Source organism: Coturnix japonica, chromosome 1, assembly GCF_001577835.2.
Source record: "Coturnix japonica isolate 7356 chromosome 1, Coturnix japonica 2.1, whole genome shotgun sequence".
Classification (NCBI taxonomy): Eukaryota; Metazoa; Chordata; class Aves; order Galliformes; family Phasianidae; genus Coturnix; species Coturnix japonica.
This window is the reverse complement of record NC_029516.1, coordinates 10,209,218-10,230,409: the sequence shown is the minus strand read 5'-3', so window position 1 is coordinate 10,230,409 and position 21,192 is coordinate 10,209,218. Positions and strand designations below refer to the sequence as shown.

Sequence of the window (21,192 nt, the reverse complement as noted above, 5' to 3'; positions counted from 1 at the left end):
GACAGCAGCTGTACAACCAATGATTAAAACAATTGAGGAATGTGGTTATAAGAATAGCTTTGAAGTACCAGGTGTACTTGATCTTCAAAAGCTACACGGATAACTAAAGTTGCCTACTAGATTACCCTTCTTACCATATCCATCAAATTCTAAGGAAAAAGATAGTTTCTTAACATCCTTGTCATAATAAGATATTAAACACTATTAGAGTATTGAAATAGCTGGACACTCAATTTGTACTTCTAAAGATAAATGGGAACATGAATGGGAAGTTACCTTAAAATCTGCACAGTAGAATGTCTTGTGCACATTTACTACAAACAGTATTCTTTAGAGAGTTCCATAGGTTATGGTGAATATAAAAATACACATTCTTTGCTACTTCAGTACAAAGCTAATGAATATGGTTTTATTAACCACTTTATATTTTTACATTAGTAATAGCCTACATCAGGAACTTAACTTTAAGTTCATAGTTTTTGGTTGCATAGACCTGGGTAAGCACTCAGGACACTGACTTGAGCTACTCTGTGGTTGCTTTCTTAAGAACATTTTATAATAATAGTTTTTAAAAATAGTGTTTAGTTATGTATCATTGATTTCAAGGTGATACTGAAGGCTTGGGGAAAAAATAGTTGCTTGTAATTAGTTCTTAACAGAGATGGTGAATTATAGGTTCGCTTAGTGCTTTTGCTCTAGAAATAAACCAGCATGTGGCTGCTGAAACTTTGAGAATTATCTCAGTTCTTTCATCTGAGTCAGTGTCATAATTTTAGAATCTGTCACTCTTGTGGTTTCAGCGAATGATGTAATCTGGGATTTACACTCCATTACTGCATATTGAAGTTACTGAAATGTTTCCTTCCAGACAGTACTAACCACAGCTTCTTTCTCAAGTCATTCAGAATTTTCTGACATGCTCAAATTCTGATACTTGCAGAAATTCCAAAACTAATATCACTAAATCTATAATGACTATATTTGTAAAAGGAAACTTCTGCTTGACTATACTGAAACAGTTAGAATGGGGGGAAGGAACAGAAAATGTCAGCAGTAGTAGCTGACATTAGAGGAAAGCAAGATGGTAGTAGATAAGAAGCCTAACTGTTTGAGATTTGGAAAAGAGAGCACTAGACAAAAAAGAAAGAAAACTTTGTAGGGGCAAATATTCCTGTGGAGAGCCTGGTGCTGAAGAATATTCCATTTGATGGCCAACCTGGCTGGATGGCAAAAAAAAAAAAATAATAAATCACTGTGGATTTTTTGTACTGCTATGGATGTGTTTGTGACTATGATAATAGTGATTAATAACTTGAATGATAGCTAAAATGAGTTTCATTTCTGGTAATGTGTCACGAGGTGATAAATGTAAGAGATTGTATTTGCAAGCTGTTTTATGAGCCGTGCCCCATTTGTAAGAGTTTCCTGGCCCCATGGCAGAAACAGCACTTCGCTTTTGCTGCCTGTTGTCAGTGACAGCTGAAGGCCAGACACCATTCTTCTTGTCCTCCAACCAGAAAATGCTAACATGTGACAGAAGGCTGAGTTGGAGAGTTGTGGGGAGAGGGTTTTCAAGAGATGAATCCAATAATTTGTTAAATAAAATTAAAATGTTGATTTATTTATTTATTTATTTATTTATTTATTTTCCAAGTTGATCTGGTACTCCTCTACGTTGCAGTCTGAAAAGCGTCCACTGCAAGTTTTATATTAATTGCTCTTGTCTATACTTGAACTCTTCTCTGGCACCATACAAGACTACTTAATTTCTCTGTAGCTTCTGTTCCTTTTGTGATTGATCTGGTGGTTCAAAGCCAGCCCTGTTCTACGCTTCAGCTTTTATGTAACTCTTCAACTAGTTCTTTGCCCCAGATTTAGAGTACAATTATTTCTGTGTTAGTATTGCCAGGAATATCGTTGCACAATTCGAAATTGTTGTACATAACAGTTGGTTTCCTCCAAAGTGGGATACTATGTACGTGATATTGTGAAGTTGTTTGGACTGCTTTTTATTTGGTATATGAGTAGTTTATTCAGTAAGCAGTTGTCGAGTCTTTCACAAATTAGAAATGTTGCTATTAAGGTATCAGAACTTAAAAACAGCAGATTCTGTGCTTGGTTTCATATAACATTTGCTTGTGAAATCTGTTGTTCTGGAGTGCTTGCTATGTAGGCAGTGTGTGGGGTAGTAAATCATGAGACTAATTTAAAGTCAGGTTCTTGCTGACATTTTTTCAAATTATGGAAATACTTATTTTAATTGTTTTTGAACATGGACATCCTTCAGTTGAAAAGTAAATGAAAGCAGCTTGCAGGACTGAACGTTGTTTTAGCTCTTATATTTATTTGAACTTTGATATCCCTACTCAGTTTCTTCAAAGTACAATTCATGCAATTGATCTGTTAAGCACTTGGGTGTTGTTTTTTTTTTGTTTTTTTTTTCTTTCAAGACATTTGGATATGAAGAATTAACAAGTTTTCTCTGTTTCCAAAGTAGGAAGTTGTCATCAAAGAAAAATGGCAGTACAGTTTAGTGTTTCTTACTAAGCTACATTTTGTGTCATGAAGGGTGTAACAGTGTTTTATATGTACTTGAACTGAGTTTGTTGAATTCCCATATTCCTGTCATAACTCATGCTGGATTGAAGTAAAGTAACTTGTTTGGATACCACCAATAGCTGTCAAAGTGCTGAGATGTGAAGATAAAGTCTGATTACTTTGAGAGAGGGGGTACTTTACAGATTCTAGTACAGTCAGTAGGGGTAACATGGTTCTTCTGTCTCCTTAAATTGTGCTGAATAAATTGGATGTCCTTTGCTTTCACACTTCATTGGCTTGCAAAATGAAGCATAAGGATCTACCTTTCTGGCAAGCAGGTGCAATATGAATATTAGGCTTAGATGATGTTGCACTGAATTATATCAGTGAAAGTTTTAAAGGAAATGCTATGCTATAATTAAAGGAAAATGAGATTTTCATCAGATATGTTGATTTTTCGCAGTGGGGAGCTCCTGTAGTATCACAGAGGAAACGAGAGATGAAAATACTCATCATTCAAGGTTATTCAAGCCTTATTCTAGTGAAGTGGAGATGACTTAATAGTTAACTTACTCTCATTTATAACTAATCAGTCAAAAAATCCCCACCATTACTTCAAATCTGGAACTGATACACTGCCACTTTTCAGGTTAGAGCAACTCTGCTGTCTCTTTCTGTTAACATATTTTTATATTATTCATAATTATTATTATATTACTATTTGAGCCAATAAGACTCACAGCATTAAATTTATTGGCAGTAGCAAAGTTGCAGTCAAATATCACGCTGTTGTAGTACCAGAAACAGTAAGTGCTATTCTTTACTAAATGATAGAGGAATATACATTCAAGACTGCCTAAATTTGGGTTTGGTTGTGGCAGTATGGCTATCTTTGACATGTTATATGCATCTGTCACATGAAATACATAATGCTGCTTGCTCCTTATTAATATTTTCTGAAACAGCTCTCATTTTGCTGTTAAAAACTTATTAACAATGATGCAAAGGAAAGGACATGTCTTTTACCAGTGCAGCTTTGTATCCAAGAAAACTTGGCTGAGCTCTGCATTCTGGAATGCAAAAATTGTCAATTTCTTTTCAATATGGGACAGTGAGTAAGGTGTCTTTTTTCTGACATATTTTGAAGGATTATTATCAAGCTGCAGACATTGTAGCATAAAGTAAAAGCAGATACACAAAAAACCATCAAAACACTCTCCTCAGTAAAAAGAAGAACAGAAAAATAAACCACAAAAGCAAAAAAAAAAGTGTTTCTATTTTGCAGTTGGTAAAATAGGTAAAATAGGAGTATGCATCTTCCAGGAGCTCCTTGTTAATGCTGGGTAGACTGAAATGAATTGCTTGGTTTTCTTTTTTTTTTGTACATGTTATGAGTGTTTATGGTTCTGTTACTAAAAGAACTTTTATGAGAATTCTAGGTGTTTGATGTGATTTAGTACTAACAACCGTAGTAGAAGATGGATTTCCAACTCAGTAAAAATTGAGTCAGTTACATATTACCTAATACATAATTTTGATCTAATAACCAGACCTGACACTTACCTGCTCTGTTAATCAAATATGTTAAATGTTTAATCAGAAAGCGCTTCACAAGGTGATGGAACAGTTTGTTCTGGATATCCTCTACAACCAAGTTTATCAGGAGGAATCAACATGGATTCACCAATGGGAGATCATGCTTAACCAACCTGGTAGCCTTCTATGACTGGCTGGGGTGAGCAGTGGATGTTCTGTACCTTGACTTCAGCAAGGCATTTGACACAGCATCCACACAATATCCTTGTTTTGAAACTCAGGAAGTATGGGTTAGATGGGTGGATGGTAAGGTGGATTGAGTACTGACTGACTGGCAGTGTTGTCATCAGCAGTGCAGGGTCTGGTTGGAGGCCTGTAAACAGCAGTGCTGCATCCGGTCTTGTTCAACACCTTCATCAACAACCCAAATCGAGGTGTCCACCCTCAGAAAGTTTGCTAGTGTTACAAAGCTGGGAGGAGCGGCTGGCACACCAGAAGGCTGTGCTGCCATTCAACAAGACTTGGACAGACTGGAGAGTTGGGCAGGGAGGAACCTGATGAGGTTTAGCAGCAGCAAGAGTAGAGTCTTGCATCTGGGAATGAATAACCACATGCATCAGTGCAGGTTATGGGTTGACCTGCTGGAGAGGAGCTCTGTGGAGGAGGATGTCGGTGTTCTGATCTGCAAGTTGGTCATGATCCAATGTTGTGCTCTTGTGATCAAGAATGCCAGCGTTACCCTGGAGAGCATTGAAAAGAGCAGGACCAGGAGAATAAGGAAGGTGATCCTCCTACTGTACTATGCCCTGATGAGGACATGCTTACTATGTCCAGTTCTGGGCTTCCCAGTTCAAAATAGACACGGATTCCCATACGAGGATAACGTGGATCTGATCAGCCCTGGGAAAGCAAGGCTTAGAGGGGGTCTCATAATGTTTTTATAAAGCAAGGTGGGAGGCAAATGGATGAGGCCAGGCTCTTCTCAGTGGTGTGTGACAAGGAGCAGTGTCCTAAAACTTGAACAAAGAAAAATCCATGTAAGCATGTGGAATAACTTCATGATACGGGGTGACAGAGCACTGGAGCAGGTTGCCCAGAGAGATAGTGGAGTCTGCTTCTATGGAAATATTCAGGACCTGTCTGGATGCCCACCTGTGCAACCAATTATAGGGTACCTACTTTAGCAGGGTGATTGGGCTTGATGATCTCTTGAGGTCCCTTCCAACCCCTGCAATTCTGTGATTCATATCTTGTAGTAAATAATACTTATTATCTCCAAAATTCATCTTGAATAAAGGAGCGTAATAGGGTGATATGCTTTTTTTTTATGATTTGAAAAAAAACCAAACAAAACATCAAAGCAAAGATTGTTTTATTCATTAAATTAATTTAAACCTTTGACATGTATTTATGCATATGTGCACAATTAAAAATTTACAGATTAAATATTAATTTACTATATAACTGTTCAGATGTCACGGAAACAAGTAATTTTCATAATGTTGTCTCTGCATTTGTAATGCTTTCATTCTTCTAACTCATTATGGCATATGTGGATGTTGTCATGGTGTTCCGTGGTGCACAGATTTTGCCCACTCCAGTAAGACTATTATTCCTAAATCTGTCATATTGTCAAAATGTGTTGTACTTATTAGCAGTTTTTAGAGGTTAGTGATCACTGGTCTTGCCTACATTTGTGTAAAGTGCTGTTTTCTGTTTATATTAACATACTTTTATTGAACTTCTGTAGCAGCTCAGAGCCTGAGAGCTATTGCTGCTCTGTAATTAGTAGTATGTTTATCAAAACCATACCTTTTACTTGGACATTAGGTAAAGAAAGCATAAATCGGTTTTAGACCAAACTCAGCAGTTGCTTTATTTCGTAGCAACATAATTCTACAGTGTACTAGCTTCAGTTGGTGATAACAGATAACATTGTGCTGAGTATTGGAAGAAAAAAAAATCTATCACATCAATTGCAGTGCCAGGGAGGCTGTGGGATGACTCTTGCCTGACAAATAGTTCAAAGCTGGACTCAGCCTGTCATGATGTTACACATTTTGTTTAACCTACTAAGAAGAGCATTCCAAATGGATTCATTGTGCAGTAGTGAAAGTATAAAATATTTTGTCAGTCTTCAAAGGGTATTTAAGTTGGAACACACCTCTAGAAGTCATTGGTTTCAGTCCTTGGCTCAAAATTATGTGAAGTTGCTTAGAGCTTTAGCCAATTGCATTTTGAAGATTTATGAGACTGAGTTTCTACTTCCTGTACAGACAGTAAGTTCCAGTGCCTAACAGCTTCCCCTGTGATAGCCCCATTTTTCACAACACCCTCCCCAAATCTCTAGAGCAACATATACTGCTGCCTCCTATTTACTTCAGTGTTTTATTTTGTTGAGAAAATTGGTTCTGTATTCAGCGGTCATAAGTGGCTTTTATGGAGAAGAAAGCAATTAGATCCCTCCAGCAGTCTTTTCAAGATTAAATAGCCTTCTTTTTGTAGTTTATCCTTTCATGCCATGTAACAAGTTCCTTATTCATGAAAGTGACAAGCTACTGTTTTTGCTCCTGTTAATCTCATTTTTTGGGGTGCTGAGGGGAAGAACAAGAGGTGCTGAGGTACAACCTCATAGATGCTGAGAGCTCAGTTGTCTAAACTTTTTGAGGATCCTTTGAATAAGCAAAAACCTTTGCACTCCCAACCCTTAAACTGCTTTCTGACCTCCAGAACTGATGTTACCTTAATTTAATGACTTAATGCAGGTGTATTCTGTCCTGATTTTCAGGTCAACGAGAAGATGTTGTAGGGTTAACCAAATATTGTCTCCTGAAGATTACCTCTTGTAACTAGCTTGCAATTGAATTGGCTACTAATCTTTACATTTGGCTGTCTAGACAGTGTTTTAGACATCTTGAAATAATTATTTATTCATTGTGGTACAAGGATATTACTGTAGATGATATTGAAAGGCTTGCTAGAGGCACAGTAAATGATATAGTTGGCATTCTACATCCACAGAGCCATCTGTTTCCCCATTAAAGCATTACCAAGTCAAGTACAGTTGGTAAATCTATCCTTGTTTCTGCCAGTCACATGCTTATCCTTCATGAACCTGGAAATGACTTCCAGGAATATTTACTGTATCATTAATTGAAGAAACAAAGTGAAGCTGACTGCCCCTTTTTTAAAAAGATGAATATAGCCTTTAGCAGTGACTTCTTATGGTCACAGTAACCTCTGCAATGTTAGAGAGTTTTCTTTGGTCATCATTTGGGATCACTTGGGATTGGACAACTGGTGATCTGTTTGCATTTATAAACACTATTAAGCTGTATGAAGTTTAATGCTCTCATGCACAAAAAGAAGAACAAAGATTTTCCAGAGTTGAATGATTTCTTGTCAAAATATCTCAATTTTGAAGCTTAGCAAGAGGCATTTAGGTTTTATGTTAAAAATAATTTGTAATGTGTTTGGAACAGTTGAAGTTTTTTGTATTGGCTAGGTATTTGAAGTGTAGAAACAGGAATTAAATGTGTTCTCAAAGATGCGCAAAAATGTAATGAATTTCCATTTATTTTTCAGGAGCTGGTGAATCAGGGAAAAGCACAATTGTCAAACAAATGAAGTAAGTATAGTAAAATACAATCATAGAGAGGCTTCTTTTATTTGAATAGAGAATTTATTTTTTTTTTCCTTCCGTAGGATTATCCACGAAGCTGGTTATTCAGAAGAAGAATGTAAACAGTACAAAGCTGTTGTCTACAGTAACACCATTCAGTCAATTATTGCTATCATTAGAGCAATGGGGAGATTGAAGATAGACTTTGGTGATCCAACCAGGGCTGTGAGTATTGACGTAAACGTGCGCATATACAGCTGAAATATCCATTCTGTTTCAGTTTCTATCCACTGTTATTTCCTGAAAAAATCTCTTCATATCCAACAGTCCTTGTAGGCTAGAAGGTTTGATAAAAAAGAAATGTCATTTAGTTTTCTACATGGTGAAGTGCTCTACTGATCAGTTAACTCTAGGTTGATTCATCACAACTATTTTGTTTATGTACAGACCTCCAAATTCTATGTAAATCCCAGTCTGAGGGATTTTTTGAAAAATAGTAAGCTTTGTAGTTGTACTTCTTAATTTTTACTTAATGGGCTGCTGTAAGTCCTTCAAGGTGATCATTGCTTTCCTTAAAAAACACAGATTAAACAGGTAGGCATCTAGCTGTTCTCTGCACTTCTCAACACTTCTCAATTGAGTCACAGACACAGTAGTGCCTAAAACATTCTCACCTGTAGGCCAGATCCAGCATCATACTGACTAATAGTGTGAATTACTTTACTGTACTCTACAGGCATAGTGCTGCTGCTTGTACTCCTTTTTTTTCGATGATAGCACTGGATTAAGGATTTTTCCCAAGAAAACAGTTGCCCATTTCTTGCCCTTCTTCTTGTACATTTTTCATCTCTTTTCATCCACTTATTGGAGCCAGTCTGCAGAACTTTTTGCTTATCACTTTACAGTTCCTAATGCTGTATACTTATATGTGGTGAACCTGATTGTGTCCCTGTCAGATCAGGAGGGTAGATGCCGTTTATGAAATGTAGATATGAGACCAGAGATTTTCAGGGTAGGATCAGTATGTGAGTGCATATTAGTTCATTTGTACAGTGAAGTCCTCCTTGATCTCTGACAGTTAATGTTGGAAGAAAGGTGGATTGTATATTTTTGTTACTAAATACGAAGTGAAAGAAAATGGAGTAGAGAGTAAGTGTAGATTTTATCAGATAAAAGGACTGACAAGAAGATTGTGAAATTATTTTATGTATTATACGAATTTTTCATTTTCATCATGTATGATAAGGAATTTTTCAACTTCAGAGAGCTATATACCTGAATGCAAACTCTGTTGGGGATATTCCGTAGCACTTAAGCAGGTCTTGGTGATCTAAATTCTTTTTACAAAGAAAAATTGCTATTGAAAATAAGTATTAGTCTTGAAGTAATTTCAAAATGAAAAACTGAAAAAGGAATGTTTTTGGGATGCAAGTCTGCCTTTTTAGAAAGTCTATGGGATGTTCTTCATTGTACTAAATATAGGCCTTTAATTTTTATTTGATTTTATTAGCATTTCTACAGAAGAAAAAATACGCAAAATTGCAGTGTCCTGAGGAAGGCTGTTATTCAGGCTCTTCCTTTGTTTTTTGAATTGAATTTTTGGAGATTTTACTCTGAAAAAAATAAATTTGTTTGGAAAATTGCCTGTTCTCCCTTGTCAGAATAATGGCAAAGTAACAAGTTGAATATTTTCTTTCATGAAACTACTGAATCAGGAGAGCACAAGTTATAACAGGAACTTCAGAAACGGTCTGTCCTGGGATTAGCATTCTAATTCTAATATGCATTGTAACTGTTCTGTTCTGTCTGAAGGATACAACAATAAAATAAAGTTAATGTAGACTTCAGCACAAAGTGTATAAAATATTTCTGTTCATAGAAGCTTAGTTCAAATAATAAACTGATCAGAATTTTTATCAGCTGTTGCGAAATTACTGAACTCATCTTTTTCTCTTGTTGAAAAGAGTGGGAAGTAATATCTAACATAGGGTACTAATTGCTTTCCTTCACATTTTTTGTTTAGTTATAGTCATGTATACCAAGTGGAGTAACTCTTGCTGAATGTAGTTTTTATTCTTAGGTGATGGGGAATTTAGTATAACCTTTGTTGTATTCCTCAATGTTTCTCTCTCCACTTTTTGTTTACATCCTAAAGGATGATGCTCGTCAACTCTTTGTGTTAGCTGGAGCAGCAGAGGAAGGATTTATGACTGCAGAGCTTGCTGGTGTTATCAAAAGACTGTGGAAAGACAGTGGAGTACAAGCTTGTTTCAACAGATCTAGAGAATACCAGCTTAATGACTCTGCTGCCTAGTAAGTACTGTGTGACATACAAGGCTCTCTTTTGTTTTCTATGCAGTAGATAAAAAATTTAAGAGAACTGTAAATTTTTAAGTAATTCTCCTCCCACGTAGATGGAAAACCTAGAAATATCTAGCCAAAGATATTGTATACTTGGATCAGAATGCAAAACGCAGCCTTTGAGAACAGAGAAAAAGAGATGTGGTGTATAACTATGAGTTTAAGTCACATTCTGATCAGTTGCTAGATTTATTTTGAAGAAAAAAAAATACTTTGAGATACTTTAGTATTTTTTGTAGCATTTTTATTACAAAATTGTGACTCGGTTACCCGTTCAGTATCAGGACATGTCCAGGAAACATGACTAATTGATGTGAATCTGTATTACAAGGACTCAATTTCATGTTCATGTCAAATTTCTTCTACATAATTCTCCAGTAGAATTCAAATTGCCACATTTTCTTTGTTAACCTACAGTATTTATTAGACATACAGAGTAAACATAACAACCAAGCTGTATTTTTTTGTGTTAGGGTACTTTGAAAAATGATAATAGGAAAAAAGTTAGGAATCCAAGGTATGATGAATAGAGTATGACAACAGTAAGTAAGGGTAAGTTTGTTAAGAAAGAGTCAGATAAGGACAAAGTAAGATGGTAGACAGGTGTGACAGTTGTTATCCTAAACAACTTAAAGTACAGTGAGATAACTACAGATGAAGTTATGTAATGAAAGACACTCTTAATAAATAACACATTTCGAGCATGATCATTACTTTGTTTGTTGGTCTTGTTGAGATGAGCTCACAGTGACAAATCTCTTGACTTAAACAATAATAGCACAAGTATATAAACTTCCCTCTGTACAGAGCTCTTCATTTAGAAGGATCCCTCTTCCTCTAGTAAACTCTGCTTTTTTGTTTCGTTGTTTTAGATAACTTTGCCTCCAGTTTCATAGTAAAATTGATGTTTTAGACATGCAATTGTATCCTGAGAATTGCTAAGTTTTGATTACACTTAAATGTTGATATCTTCTCTATTTACTGTGCAAAAAGCACAAATAAGATTTGTATTGTTTTTAGAATCACTGGGCTTCTTGGCGTGCATCACAACAATTTTGGAAATGAGACCTTACTGTTGTAAACATATGTGCAATTATAAATTCTCAGTAGAAAATCACTGATCGTGTATTTAGCATTATACTAAAACATATATTAATTCTGACTAAGATACTGAGTTGTTCTCTTCACAACTGTTTTCAGAGTAACTTGGGTTTTAGTTGTAGTAAAAGTACATTAACTTCCTGCAGAGCTATACAAGGGTGAAGGTGTTAATACAAAGAACACTGGTAAATGTAGAACCGTGTCTGCTTTCTGGGATTTCAGAATAGTAGTGCTTTGTAGTAGAATCAATCATGATTTTTCTTCTAGAACAAAGGTGTCTTTAAAACTTCATTTTTAAAAAAGAAGTGGGAAAATAAGAGGAAAATAACGTTTTATCTCAGAGAACATTGTTCATATAAGAGTCATGTACAGTGTAATGAATAGAACTAGAACTTGTGTAATTTTTCACAATTATTTGATTACTATTTTATGAATAACTGAATGCAGTATTTATTTTTACCTCCAGTTACTTGAATGACTTGGACAGGATAGCACAAACAAGCTACATTCCAACTCAACAGGATGTTCTCAGGACTAGAGTGAAAACTACAGGAATAGTGGAAACTCACTTTACTTTCAAAGATCTTCATTTTAAGTATGTAAATTATTCTGCGTATTCATCTGTCTGTTAGTAGCTTTTGTAAAGTTCTCGTGGATGGACTTTTAGTGATGCAATTTAACAAATTTGTCTAACCATAACTAATTATTTTATTATTTTTCTTTCCACTGGAAAATTCCTGCTTGTCTCAGTTTTCTGAAGGTATCTGGGAGTTGTTTGAATTTCTATAGTAAATCAATATAAATATGGCAATATTAAGTAATAAATGCTTTTGTTTTTATTTGAAGCTTTTTGGAAAGTTTATTTTCAGTGTAAATCAAATCTTGAAATATTCACTTTTATACTGTGTTAACATATAGTTGTTTGATCAGATTTTTCCCTTTAAATTCAGTTGGAGAGCTGTAAATATTTGTTGCTCTGGTTATGAAACAGCAAATCCTTTTTCCTGGAGAATTGAACTTAAAGCTATACTTTAGGTTTTTGTAAGGTAATACTTTATTTACTGATGAAAGACTGTTAGTAAAGTTTCTTTTGACACAGTTTGTACCAAACACTACTAGCCTTGTAACCATCTTCTGTTTAAAGACATTCATTATGAAAGTGTAGGATAGTGTAAGTGTAACACTACTTTGGCTTTTCCTTTCTAGGAAAATGAGAAGGAAGCTCAGTACAACTCTCATTGCATGTATGTTTTAGAGTGTGTGGAGATAGTTGTCAGCACATCTATACACATTCTGGTTTCTAAAAATAACCAATTGAATCTCATCAACTGCAATTTATCTTAGTCATGTGGTACACCAAATCAGTAGGTTTTCTGTCTACACATGTACATCACCACCCCCTCCTCTTACAGCCTGGGGAAAACATAATCAATGATAAAAGTCAGTTAATTAATTATGAGACTTTCCAGAGCCTCCTATCTTTTGTGACAGGTGAGAGAGGTTACAAAAAATATTTGTCAAATAAGCCTTATTCATGTCTGGGGCTTGGGGAGTAGGGAAGCAATCAACTTGTATAACCTTAAAAGGAAAAAAAAAAAAAACAAAAAACAAAAACAAAAAACATAACAAGAGCAACAAGAAAAAACAAGCTAACAGTGAAAGAAATCATAAGAATCACATGTTCATAACATATCACATGTTCTATGGGTGCTGGAGCTGTGTTCTCAGCTTAAATAATAGAAAGGAGCAAAGCATCTCAAACTTGGCAACACTAGCTTTAAAAAAATCATTAATTGTTAATGAAATACCTTGCACAGATCTATAAATTTGCACACTTGCTGATAAACCATTCAGAAACCAATCCATAGAGCTAAGCAACAAAGATTAGCATAGAGATGACTTGAAGGACAGGACCATCTGTGGTGCTTTAGACTTGGTTCAGTGAAATAATTTCTCTTAATATATTGACATTCACCATGCAATCTCACCAGGGAAGTCTGTATTATTTAAATACATTAAATGGAAGTTCCTTGAAGCATTTATTTAATGGCATCATCCTTTAGATAGGGCAGGTAGATTCAGCTCTTACAAACTTTAATTCTTTCAGTATTGCCTTGTCTTTCTTTGTAGTCTACTGTAGACGGTAATGTATTCTGCAGAAGCAAAACTTTTATAGTATTAATATAGTATTCATAGTATAGTGCCAAACTGCACTATGATTGGAATATTAAGGCATACTCCCAGATTGTGAGGAGGAATCTGTAAAGCATCCAAGCTTCTCATTCTTTCAAAGCTCTTTTATTTATCTGAATATCAGGCAGCTTCTGTCAGTGTCTTAGTGTTCTGAGACTGTGACCTAACAGATCTCTGTGTACACAATTAAGGCTTTCATGGTAGATGCTAACTAAAGTGGATGGAGAAGTTCTATCCTTTGTTCTTCCGTCATCTCCTTCCCGTGTAAATATTTTTATACTTACTGAATTCTAAACTTTTTCATGATGATGCCTTAAAAAGTTAAAATTGCTTGGAAATATCACTGAAGACATAAGTCAGGCCTGTCTTAAAAGGAATAATTGCATTTCCTTGTAACAAGGAGGAAAAATCCAATATTTGCGTGGTAAAATATTGGCTACCATAGCTAAGGAGGCATATGGTGACCTTTTCACATTGTTTTTAAGCTGAAAGTAATCACAGGAATCTGAGACAAGACTCTTCTTTGCATGGTAGAAAGGAGACAGATGGAAAAGGGCTGTGTTCTGTTTTGTTGAGAAAATTCAGCCATTTGCATCCATTTTAGGGTAGTACTATTGTCCGCTTATTAGATTGCATTTTGTTTCTGTTGTTGTTGCTTGGTTGTTTAATTCTTTTTTTCATTACTTAGTTCATTAAATCCAGGATACTGTTTTTCTGGCTTGCAGAATACTTGAGGTTCAGTTAATAAAGATGTCTAATAAAACATTCAGTCTTCCAGATTCACTGTAGCTCAGATGTTAAAAAATAGTCCTCAAAGCACTTAGATAGCAGAGAAAAGCAAATTTATGTAAACTATGCTAACTTGCTGTTCCTCTGCTGTTAAGTGCTTGTATGTGGTCTTTTCATATCACGCTGTTTCTGATTAGCAGGGAATTGGAAAGAAACATCTTTATAGTTTAGTTGTGCCACTTAACTGCATTTCCAAAAAGTTTTTTATTAGAGGGGAAATTACTAGTCTGTCTTATTATATGATGCCTGCTTTGTCTTTTAAGAAGAGAATGTTGAAAATAATTTTCAGTGTCACTTAAGAAGTACACTTAATATAGAATAGCATTTTTTCAAGTACTAAAATGGAGTGAATTCTGCTGTTAAAGAATTTTATACTGTTGACATGTTATTACTTAGGATTATTCATTTGGGAAAAATATTGAAGAACTTCATGAAAGTTTGCATTTAGTTAAGCTAACAATATTTTTATAGGTCACAGTTAACTGTTACTGGAATTATTTATAATAATTCATTTAAAAAAAAAAGAAAAAGATTTATATTGCTTTTATATCACTTTCTAATGTTTTGTGAAATGTCTAGGAAGACTTCTAAGTCCTAGATAATTTGAAGTTATTTCTTATACTAAGAAATGAAATTACAGTAAATACTGCAAAGTTTATGCTGTTTTTCAAAATTCTGTGATCAGGCTTGCACAGCTGATGGTTTCAGATTTTATCACTTCATGTTTAGAAAGCTGGAAAATCCAAAGTTTATTTCCTGCTTTGTATTTGTGTTTTGCAGAATGTTTGATGTTGGAGGCCAAAGGTCGGAACGGAAGAAATGGATCCATTGTTTTGAGGGGGTTACAGCAATTATTTTCTGTGTGGCATTAAGTGATTATGACTTGGTCTTGGCTGAAGATGAGGAAATGGCAAGTACCTTAATGCTGAAGAAAGGAATAGTTGTTAGAAACTAAGCATTTTGAAAGGGAAGCTAAATACCTCTTTCAGAATAAGAAGCTAAATACTTCTTTAATGAGATAGATAGGCTTTTTGTAAAAGTTTTCAGAGAACTGATGATAGATTTCATGCTTTCAAGTTTCAAAAATAATTTCTTTATTCTCAAGAGTACTTAGAGACAAGTACTCTTTTGAGATGTATTCTTTCATAAATTTCAAATTATACATAAATCATTGAGGATGTCAATAATACATGTCCTTGTCTCTATGGGTACTCCGAATATCAAAGAAGTTGTTTTGATTATCTGTCTCTGCTGTGTTTTGTTACCCTTCCCCAGCCTTCAGTTTTTGTTTCTTTATAAATGTACTCCAACCTATTTCCTTAGTTGCAGAAATCTTTATTTTCTTTCTCTTTAAATCCCTTTTCCATTCTTTCTCTTCTTTCAGGATGTGACTCCTCCCACATCAATATACACAGAGTGTGTGCTTTTTATTATCTGGGTAGTCTAAAGTGATGCTGATGTAAATCGTTAACAAGCTTCTGTGTTATTCCTCTTGTTCTGCAGCTTCTAGTAAAATAGTTGGAGGGAAAGAAAAACAAAACAGGAAAGAAATGCACTTTCAAGTTAAATCTAGTCAAAATAGATCATACCTGCCATCTACTTAAATGTCTGGAAGTAGTGTGAGAGTACTTTTATACTGAATAATTTATCTACAGTGTTAAAATTAGGGTAACTTTTTTTTTTTCCTTTTTTTTTAAGGTGAAACAAGCCCAAGAGCCTTATCATTTAATTCTCTAGTTCTACATAACTATTTTTTTCATTATATTGGAATCTGAACTGTGTGCTGAAGTTAATAGTCAGTTTTCAGAATATCTGATAAATATCTGGCAACTTCTGATCACTCATTGAGTTTTCTAGACTATCATTATTGCAGAATGTGAAAACACACAAAAAAATCCTAACAAACTAAAAAAGACTTAAGCCTGGAAATGAAGAAAAATAATATAAAGTAGTTGCTTAAAGTGTAATCATTTCATCAAGTCATTCTAGTTGGAAAAGGCCTTCAAGATCATCAAGTCCTCTAAAGTGTTATTTGGGCACTGTGTATATCCCTGTGGTAATACGTGATTCTGCATACTGGAAAAAGTGTTTTTTAACTTAACTAGTTGTAATTAATCAGATATGTATATCCTCATTTTACTTCTAAACTCTGGTAGAATACAATAAAGTCTGTTTTTTTGTGTTTCACCCCTCCCCCTCCCTACCCCCCCCAAATTACAGAACCGGATGCATGAAAGCATGAAACTGTTTGACAGCATCTGCAACAACAAGTGGTTCACGGACACGTCCATCATCCTCTTCCTCAACAAGAAGGACCTCTTTGAGGAGAAGATCAAGAGGAGTCCTCTCACTATTTGCTATCCTGAATATGCAGGTATTGTGAATGGACAGGTGTCAAGTAATTTGGGGTTAAATTATCTTATTTTTGATAAACAAATTGGGAGGAATTTGGTAACTGTAGATGTACAAAATATTTAAATAAAGTTTAAATTGCTAGGATGCTCTTAGAATTCATGAATAAAGGAGTGTGGAAGTCAGATTAGTCTCCTTAATGAGGTGAAATGATGGTGATCCACTTGATGGTTTTTAGGTGTTGCTGTCATAGAGCTTGTCAACCTACTCTGGTTTAGCCTGTTCTTTATTCTGGATTCTATTCTTTTATACCCGGGTGTATTTTTTTTTTTTTTTGCCCCTAGTGGGAATCTCTGAGGATACATGAGAGTTTATTTGAAGGGTGCATATATACACAGAGATATTAGAAGAGGTGACTTGTTCAGGAAATATATAACAAAAGACAATTTTATTTAACAAGGCATAGACCTGTTATGTATCATTTTCATTGTAATTTCAGACTATTCTTTGTCTGAAGAAAAGAAAAACTGTCAAAAACATGAGAATTGAAAGTGAATAACTTGAATGAAAGAATCATATACAGTCTGTTTAATAGTGATAAGTTGTTAATGACTTGCTCCATCTACCGTTTTTATAAATACTCTTTCTGCAGCACTTTATATTATTAAAATAAAATAAAATAGTTTAAAAATTGTCCAGAAGATTTCCTTCAACAAGATGCACATTATATTGTAAAGTAGTGGCTGTGAAATTATTTAAATCAACATACTCCTTTTCAGTTTTTAGTGGTTGTTGCAGAGTAAGTACTTCCTTCTAAGATACAATGTAAGTTTAGTTCTTCCTTTTTGAATCCTGCTTACTGAGCAATTTTCTCCTTCTAGGATCGAACACTTACGAGGAAGCAGCTGCTTACATTCAGTGTCAGTTTGAAGATCTTAACAAGAGAAAAGACACGAAGGAAATCTACACTCATTTCACATGTGCCACAGATACGAAAAATGTGCAGTTTGTTTTTGATGCTGTAACTGATGTCATTATTAAAAATAACCTTAAAGACTGTGGCCTCTTCTAAGAACAGACAAGACATTGTTAAATGGTAAATTACATGCCTGAAAAAAGGACTTAGGCATTTGGAATAAGCCCATATTGTGTGAAACTTGCATAGATATACTTAATTCTCTTTATTTTATTTTTAGGTTTGAAGAATGACTTCGCACAATTCTAATCTGATTGATTTCAAGGTGAAAGATATACAAAATATGTTGTTCTGAATGATAGATCAGTACTGTACTTGCCTGTTTTAACAGCTTTATTTATGTTTGTCTTGTAAATTTAAGTAATTAGGTAACACTGAGATGTCTTTTGACTGTATGTAAACTTGTAGTAATGTATTTGTATAAATGTTGAACGGAATACTTTGGTAACTTGTTGTCCTCTAAAATTTCTGTGGTTTATGAAGATACTCTTAGAGGAGACAGAAACTTTTTGCCTTTTGGTTATTTAAACATCTTGTAAAATTAAACTTTCTTTTCATCTAGAGGGTGCATGCTACTTTATTCTTTACTTTTTGTTGGTAATACTGTATATGGCACTAGCTTTTTTGATATTTAAACAGCCTCATACACCTGCTCAGATTTAAAGAAACATAACTAATACAAGTTGTTATTTTGCCTTAAGTTTTGGGGGAAAAAAAAGTTTTTTATAAATTTAGGTTGAATACAAAAATTATTTTTAAAACTTAATTGAAATCCACAGCTTATGAAATCTGGATTTTCAGTCTTTGCAGTGCAAATGTGACTATACTGGAAAAAATGAATTTTAAGGTTGAAATATCATTGAAGCTCATGGAAATGCAAAAAGGAAGCTGTTAAAAATATGCTTGTAGAAATAAAAAAAGTTTGAAACTAATCTTTACTCACTGGAGTGAATGGCAGTTTTTTTTTAAAGACCTTTAACAAAGGCTGGACTTTGTTAATTTATTAACAAATCACATTAAATCACATTAATGTGATTTTTTTCTTCTTAAAAATTGAAATGATGTTACCCTTTAAATCTTTGCTATCTTGTGGTAATAAAGCTAAAACTAATTTGCTAATCTGATAGCCATAGAAGTACTAGGTTCTCCTGCAAGACATGACCCAGTCTTTTTATGGTTTAAAGCAATTTACAGTTGTTTATTAAAAATAATCTACAGTATATTGGGTAGGATGACTTTAGTGACTTGGAAAATGCTGATTCTTTAATTTAGTTATATTTATAGTCCCATACTTGCATTTAAAAATAAGTTAAAGAATGATATTTTCTTCTGGTTATGCTTTCAGTATGTGATTTGCAATTTTAGGTATACATCATCCATTGCCTTATGGTTAGTGCCAAAACTGATTTTTATACCTGTTTTAAAATGAATAAGCTTCTATTTGTAAATAAGTTCCTGGATGGTTGTCTTAAATGTATGTCTTCTACATAATACAGACGTACCAAACTTGGAAATATGATTTTCTATAATTGTTAGAATATTCCAGGCAGCTACAGTACACTGTAAGTTTTTTTGAGAATGATTCTTTGAATCTGTTGCTATTTTTCTATACTATCTTAGTTTACTGTTCTTAGAAGTGTTTGACCAAAACATTCAAATCATTGTTCCGTTATTTAGTTTTTAATTGTGTGTATGTTTCATTAGGCCTCAGCTTGAGTAAAACTTTGATGCTTCCTTTGTTAGGTACAGAATTACTTAAACGCGTTTCAAATGAAAGTTTAGAAAGGAGTTTCTAATTTATTACTGGAGGTTGTTAAATATATTCATACATTATGAGCTCTTTCAGCAGTTGTGGTAAAAAAATCTGTATATCCTGGGCTGCTTTTAATTGTGCTTTACAGTTCTGGATACGTAACTGATTTTAAACTTCATTGAACAACTTTGTGGAAATTGTATTTACACCTACGTTAAAGTTGGTTTTTGTACTTGTTGTTAAACAAATCGGGATTAATCAAATTACATAAATAAATTTAAATTTTGTGCCTTGCTTGAAAGAAATGTTCTTCCTTAAGTGTGCTGATGGAAGTCTTTCTGCATCCATCCTGTAGACACAAATGGGTAGTAAAACTGAGAAGATAAAAAGTCGAGAGCCAGTTCAAATGTTCCATGCAAGAAACAAAAATGAGCATTAAACTATTAATTAATTCCTAAATATTTTTCTTCAACCACTATTCCTAAGATCTTCAATTTCAGATGTTTTGGAATTTCATAACTGTTGATTTCTTAAATATTAATGTCTTAACCCAGAACAAAATTGTGAAATAGTTTTGTTCTAAGTCCAGGAAAATGAGCTCGTCTTTTGTGACTTGATGAGTTGATACCTGATATGTTTCCTTATAGATGCTCTGTAGTTGTTCTTTGTTTAGGTTTATAAATTGCCTGTATAAAAACTTCTCATATTAAAAGCTCGATAAATCATTGATTGCATCTGTTCAAAACTTTCCAAAACTGGTTTCTTGATAAAAAAAAATAATTTTTTATACTTAAGCTGGGAACTCCTTCATGTGATAAAATTACCATTTATTTAAAAAGTGTTTTTTTTTTTTCTTTTAGTATTCTAAGAATTATCTATACTGATATAAAATACTTTGCTTTTCTTCTGAATTTGAATATCTTCATCTTTGAACCAAATGAGTTTTACTAATTTTGTTACCTAATAAGACTGTTCATATAAATCCCTTCTTCTTTTTAGGGTGTAATTAGATGATAATGAGATAATTCTAATATGAATATTTCCAGACTTACTTTCAACTGGTCATATGACTCTGCCTGGACTTCATGGATTTTAGTTATATACTTCTTCAGTATGACTACATGCTGCAGTGGACTTCTATACTTTGGACAAAATTTTCTGAGGATCTTGTATAACAGAGTTGATTATTCTTTTTTGTCTTGGGATTAAAGTTTGTCATCCTAACCTATTCGTCTAGGAAAAACTACAAGAAGGCTAAAATGCAGTGGTGGGATTCCACTCTGATTGTTATAGGGCTCCATTCTATCTCTGCTTGATCAGGAGGCTCCTTTGTATTTGAAAGTAAACAAAAACAAGGAAATCCTACTGGTCTGAGGGCAGTCTTGTGCCTCACCAGTCTGAGCTGCTGTTCTCTTCCAGTTCTTCATTCCTTGCATTTTTTCCATTCAAAGTATCCAAACTGCTTTTTCTAGCAACATACAGGGAATCTCCTTCTACTGTCTCAAAATGTTTCCTAAAATTATCTTAAATTATTCTTAACGTGTATAGAGAATTACAGCATGTTGGAGGGTTCTCTTACGCCAGGATCTTGTGGATTGTTGAAGTCTCAGTAAAACACAGCCACTGATTAAATTTTCTTTTAAAGAAGATCATTTGTGGGGGAAATGGGGTTTGGAACATTTGGTGTGTGGCTTTATGATGCTACCTACTGAATTTGGAATAATTTTCTCAGCAAATATAGTAACTTCGGTAACCAAAACAGGGTTCAGGCTCAGCATGGAAGCACAGTAGCGTTTGCTGAATTTCAGTTCCCATTTCCACGTACACAATTAACATCTTCATTATTTAAATTCTACATAAAACCTTAGGGGGGGAAAGAGATCAATCTGCAGCCTGCTGAACAGCATGATTCAGCTTGTAAGCATTTAGAATTGGGAAGAGTGAAAAAAGTTTCTTTTGCAAATCAAGCAA

The 21,192-nt window shown here is 34.2% G+C and overlaps 1 protein-coding gene across 2 annotated transcripts in view; it reads left to right on the top strand.

Moving 5' to 3' along the window:
* LOC107320948 (guanine nucleotide-binding protein G(i) subunit alpha-1) overlaps window positions 1-19,950 on the top strand; it is a 33,041-nt gene extending 13,091 nt beyond the window's left edge. Inside the window, exons 2-9 of one of the 2 annotated variants that reach the window (XM_032442286.1) lie at window positions 7,660-7,702; window positions 7,780-7,921; window positions 9,852-10,009; window positions 11,625-11,753; window positions 14,921-15,050; window positions 16,361-16,514; window positions 17,374-17,588; window positions 17,689-19,950. In XM_032442286.1, the coding sequence (XP_032298177.1) occupies window positions 7,660-7,702; window positions 7,780-7,921; window positions 9,852-10,009; window positions 11,625-11,753; window positions 14,921-15,050; window positions 16,361-16,514; window positions 17,374-17,564 (947 nt within the window). In that variant the 3' untranslated portion in view covers window positions 17,565-17,588; window positions 17,689-19,950. Of the gene's footprint in view, window positions 1-7,659; window positions 7,703-7,779; window positions 7,922-9,851; window positions 10,010-11,624; window positions 11,754-14,920; window positions 15,051-16,360; window positions 16,515-17,373 lie in introns of both variants that reach the window. The other variant, XM_015877396.2, reaches the window with a different exon arrangement.
* The last annotated feature ends 1,242 nt before the right edge of the window (window positions 19,951-21,192 follow it).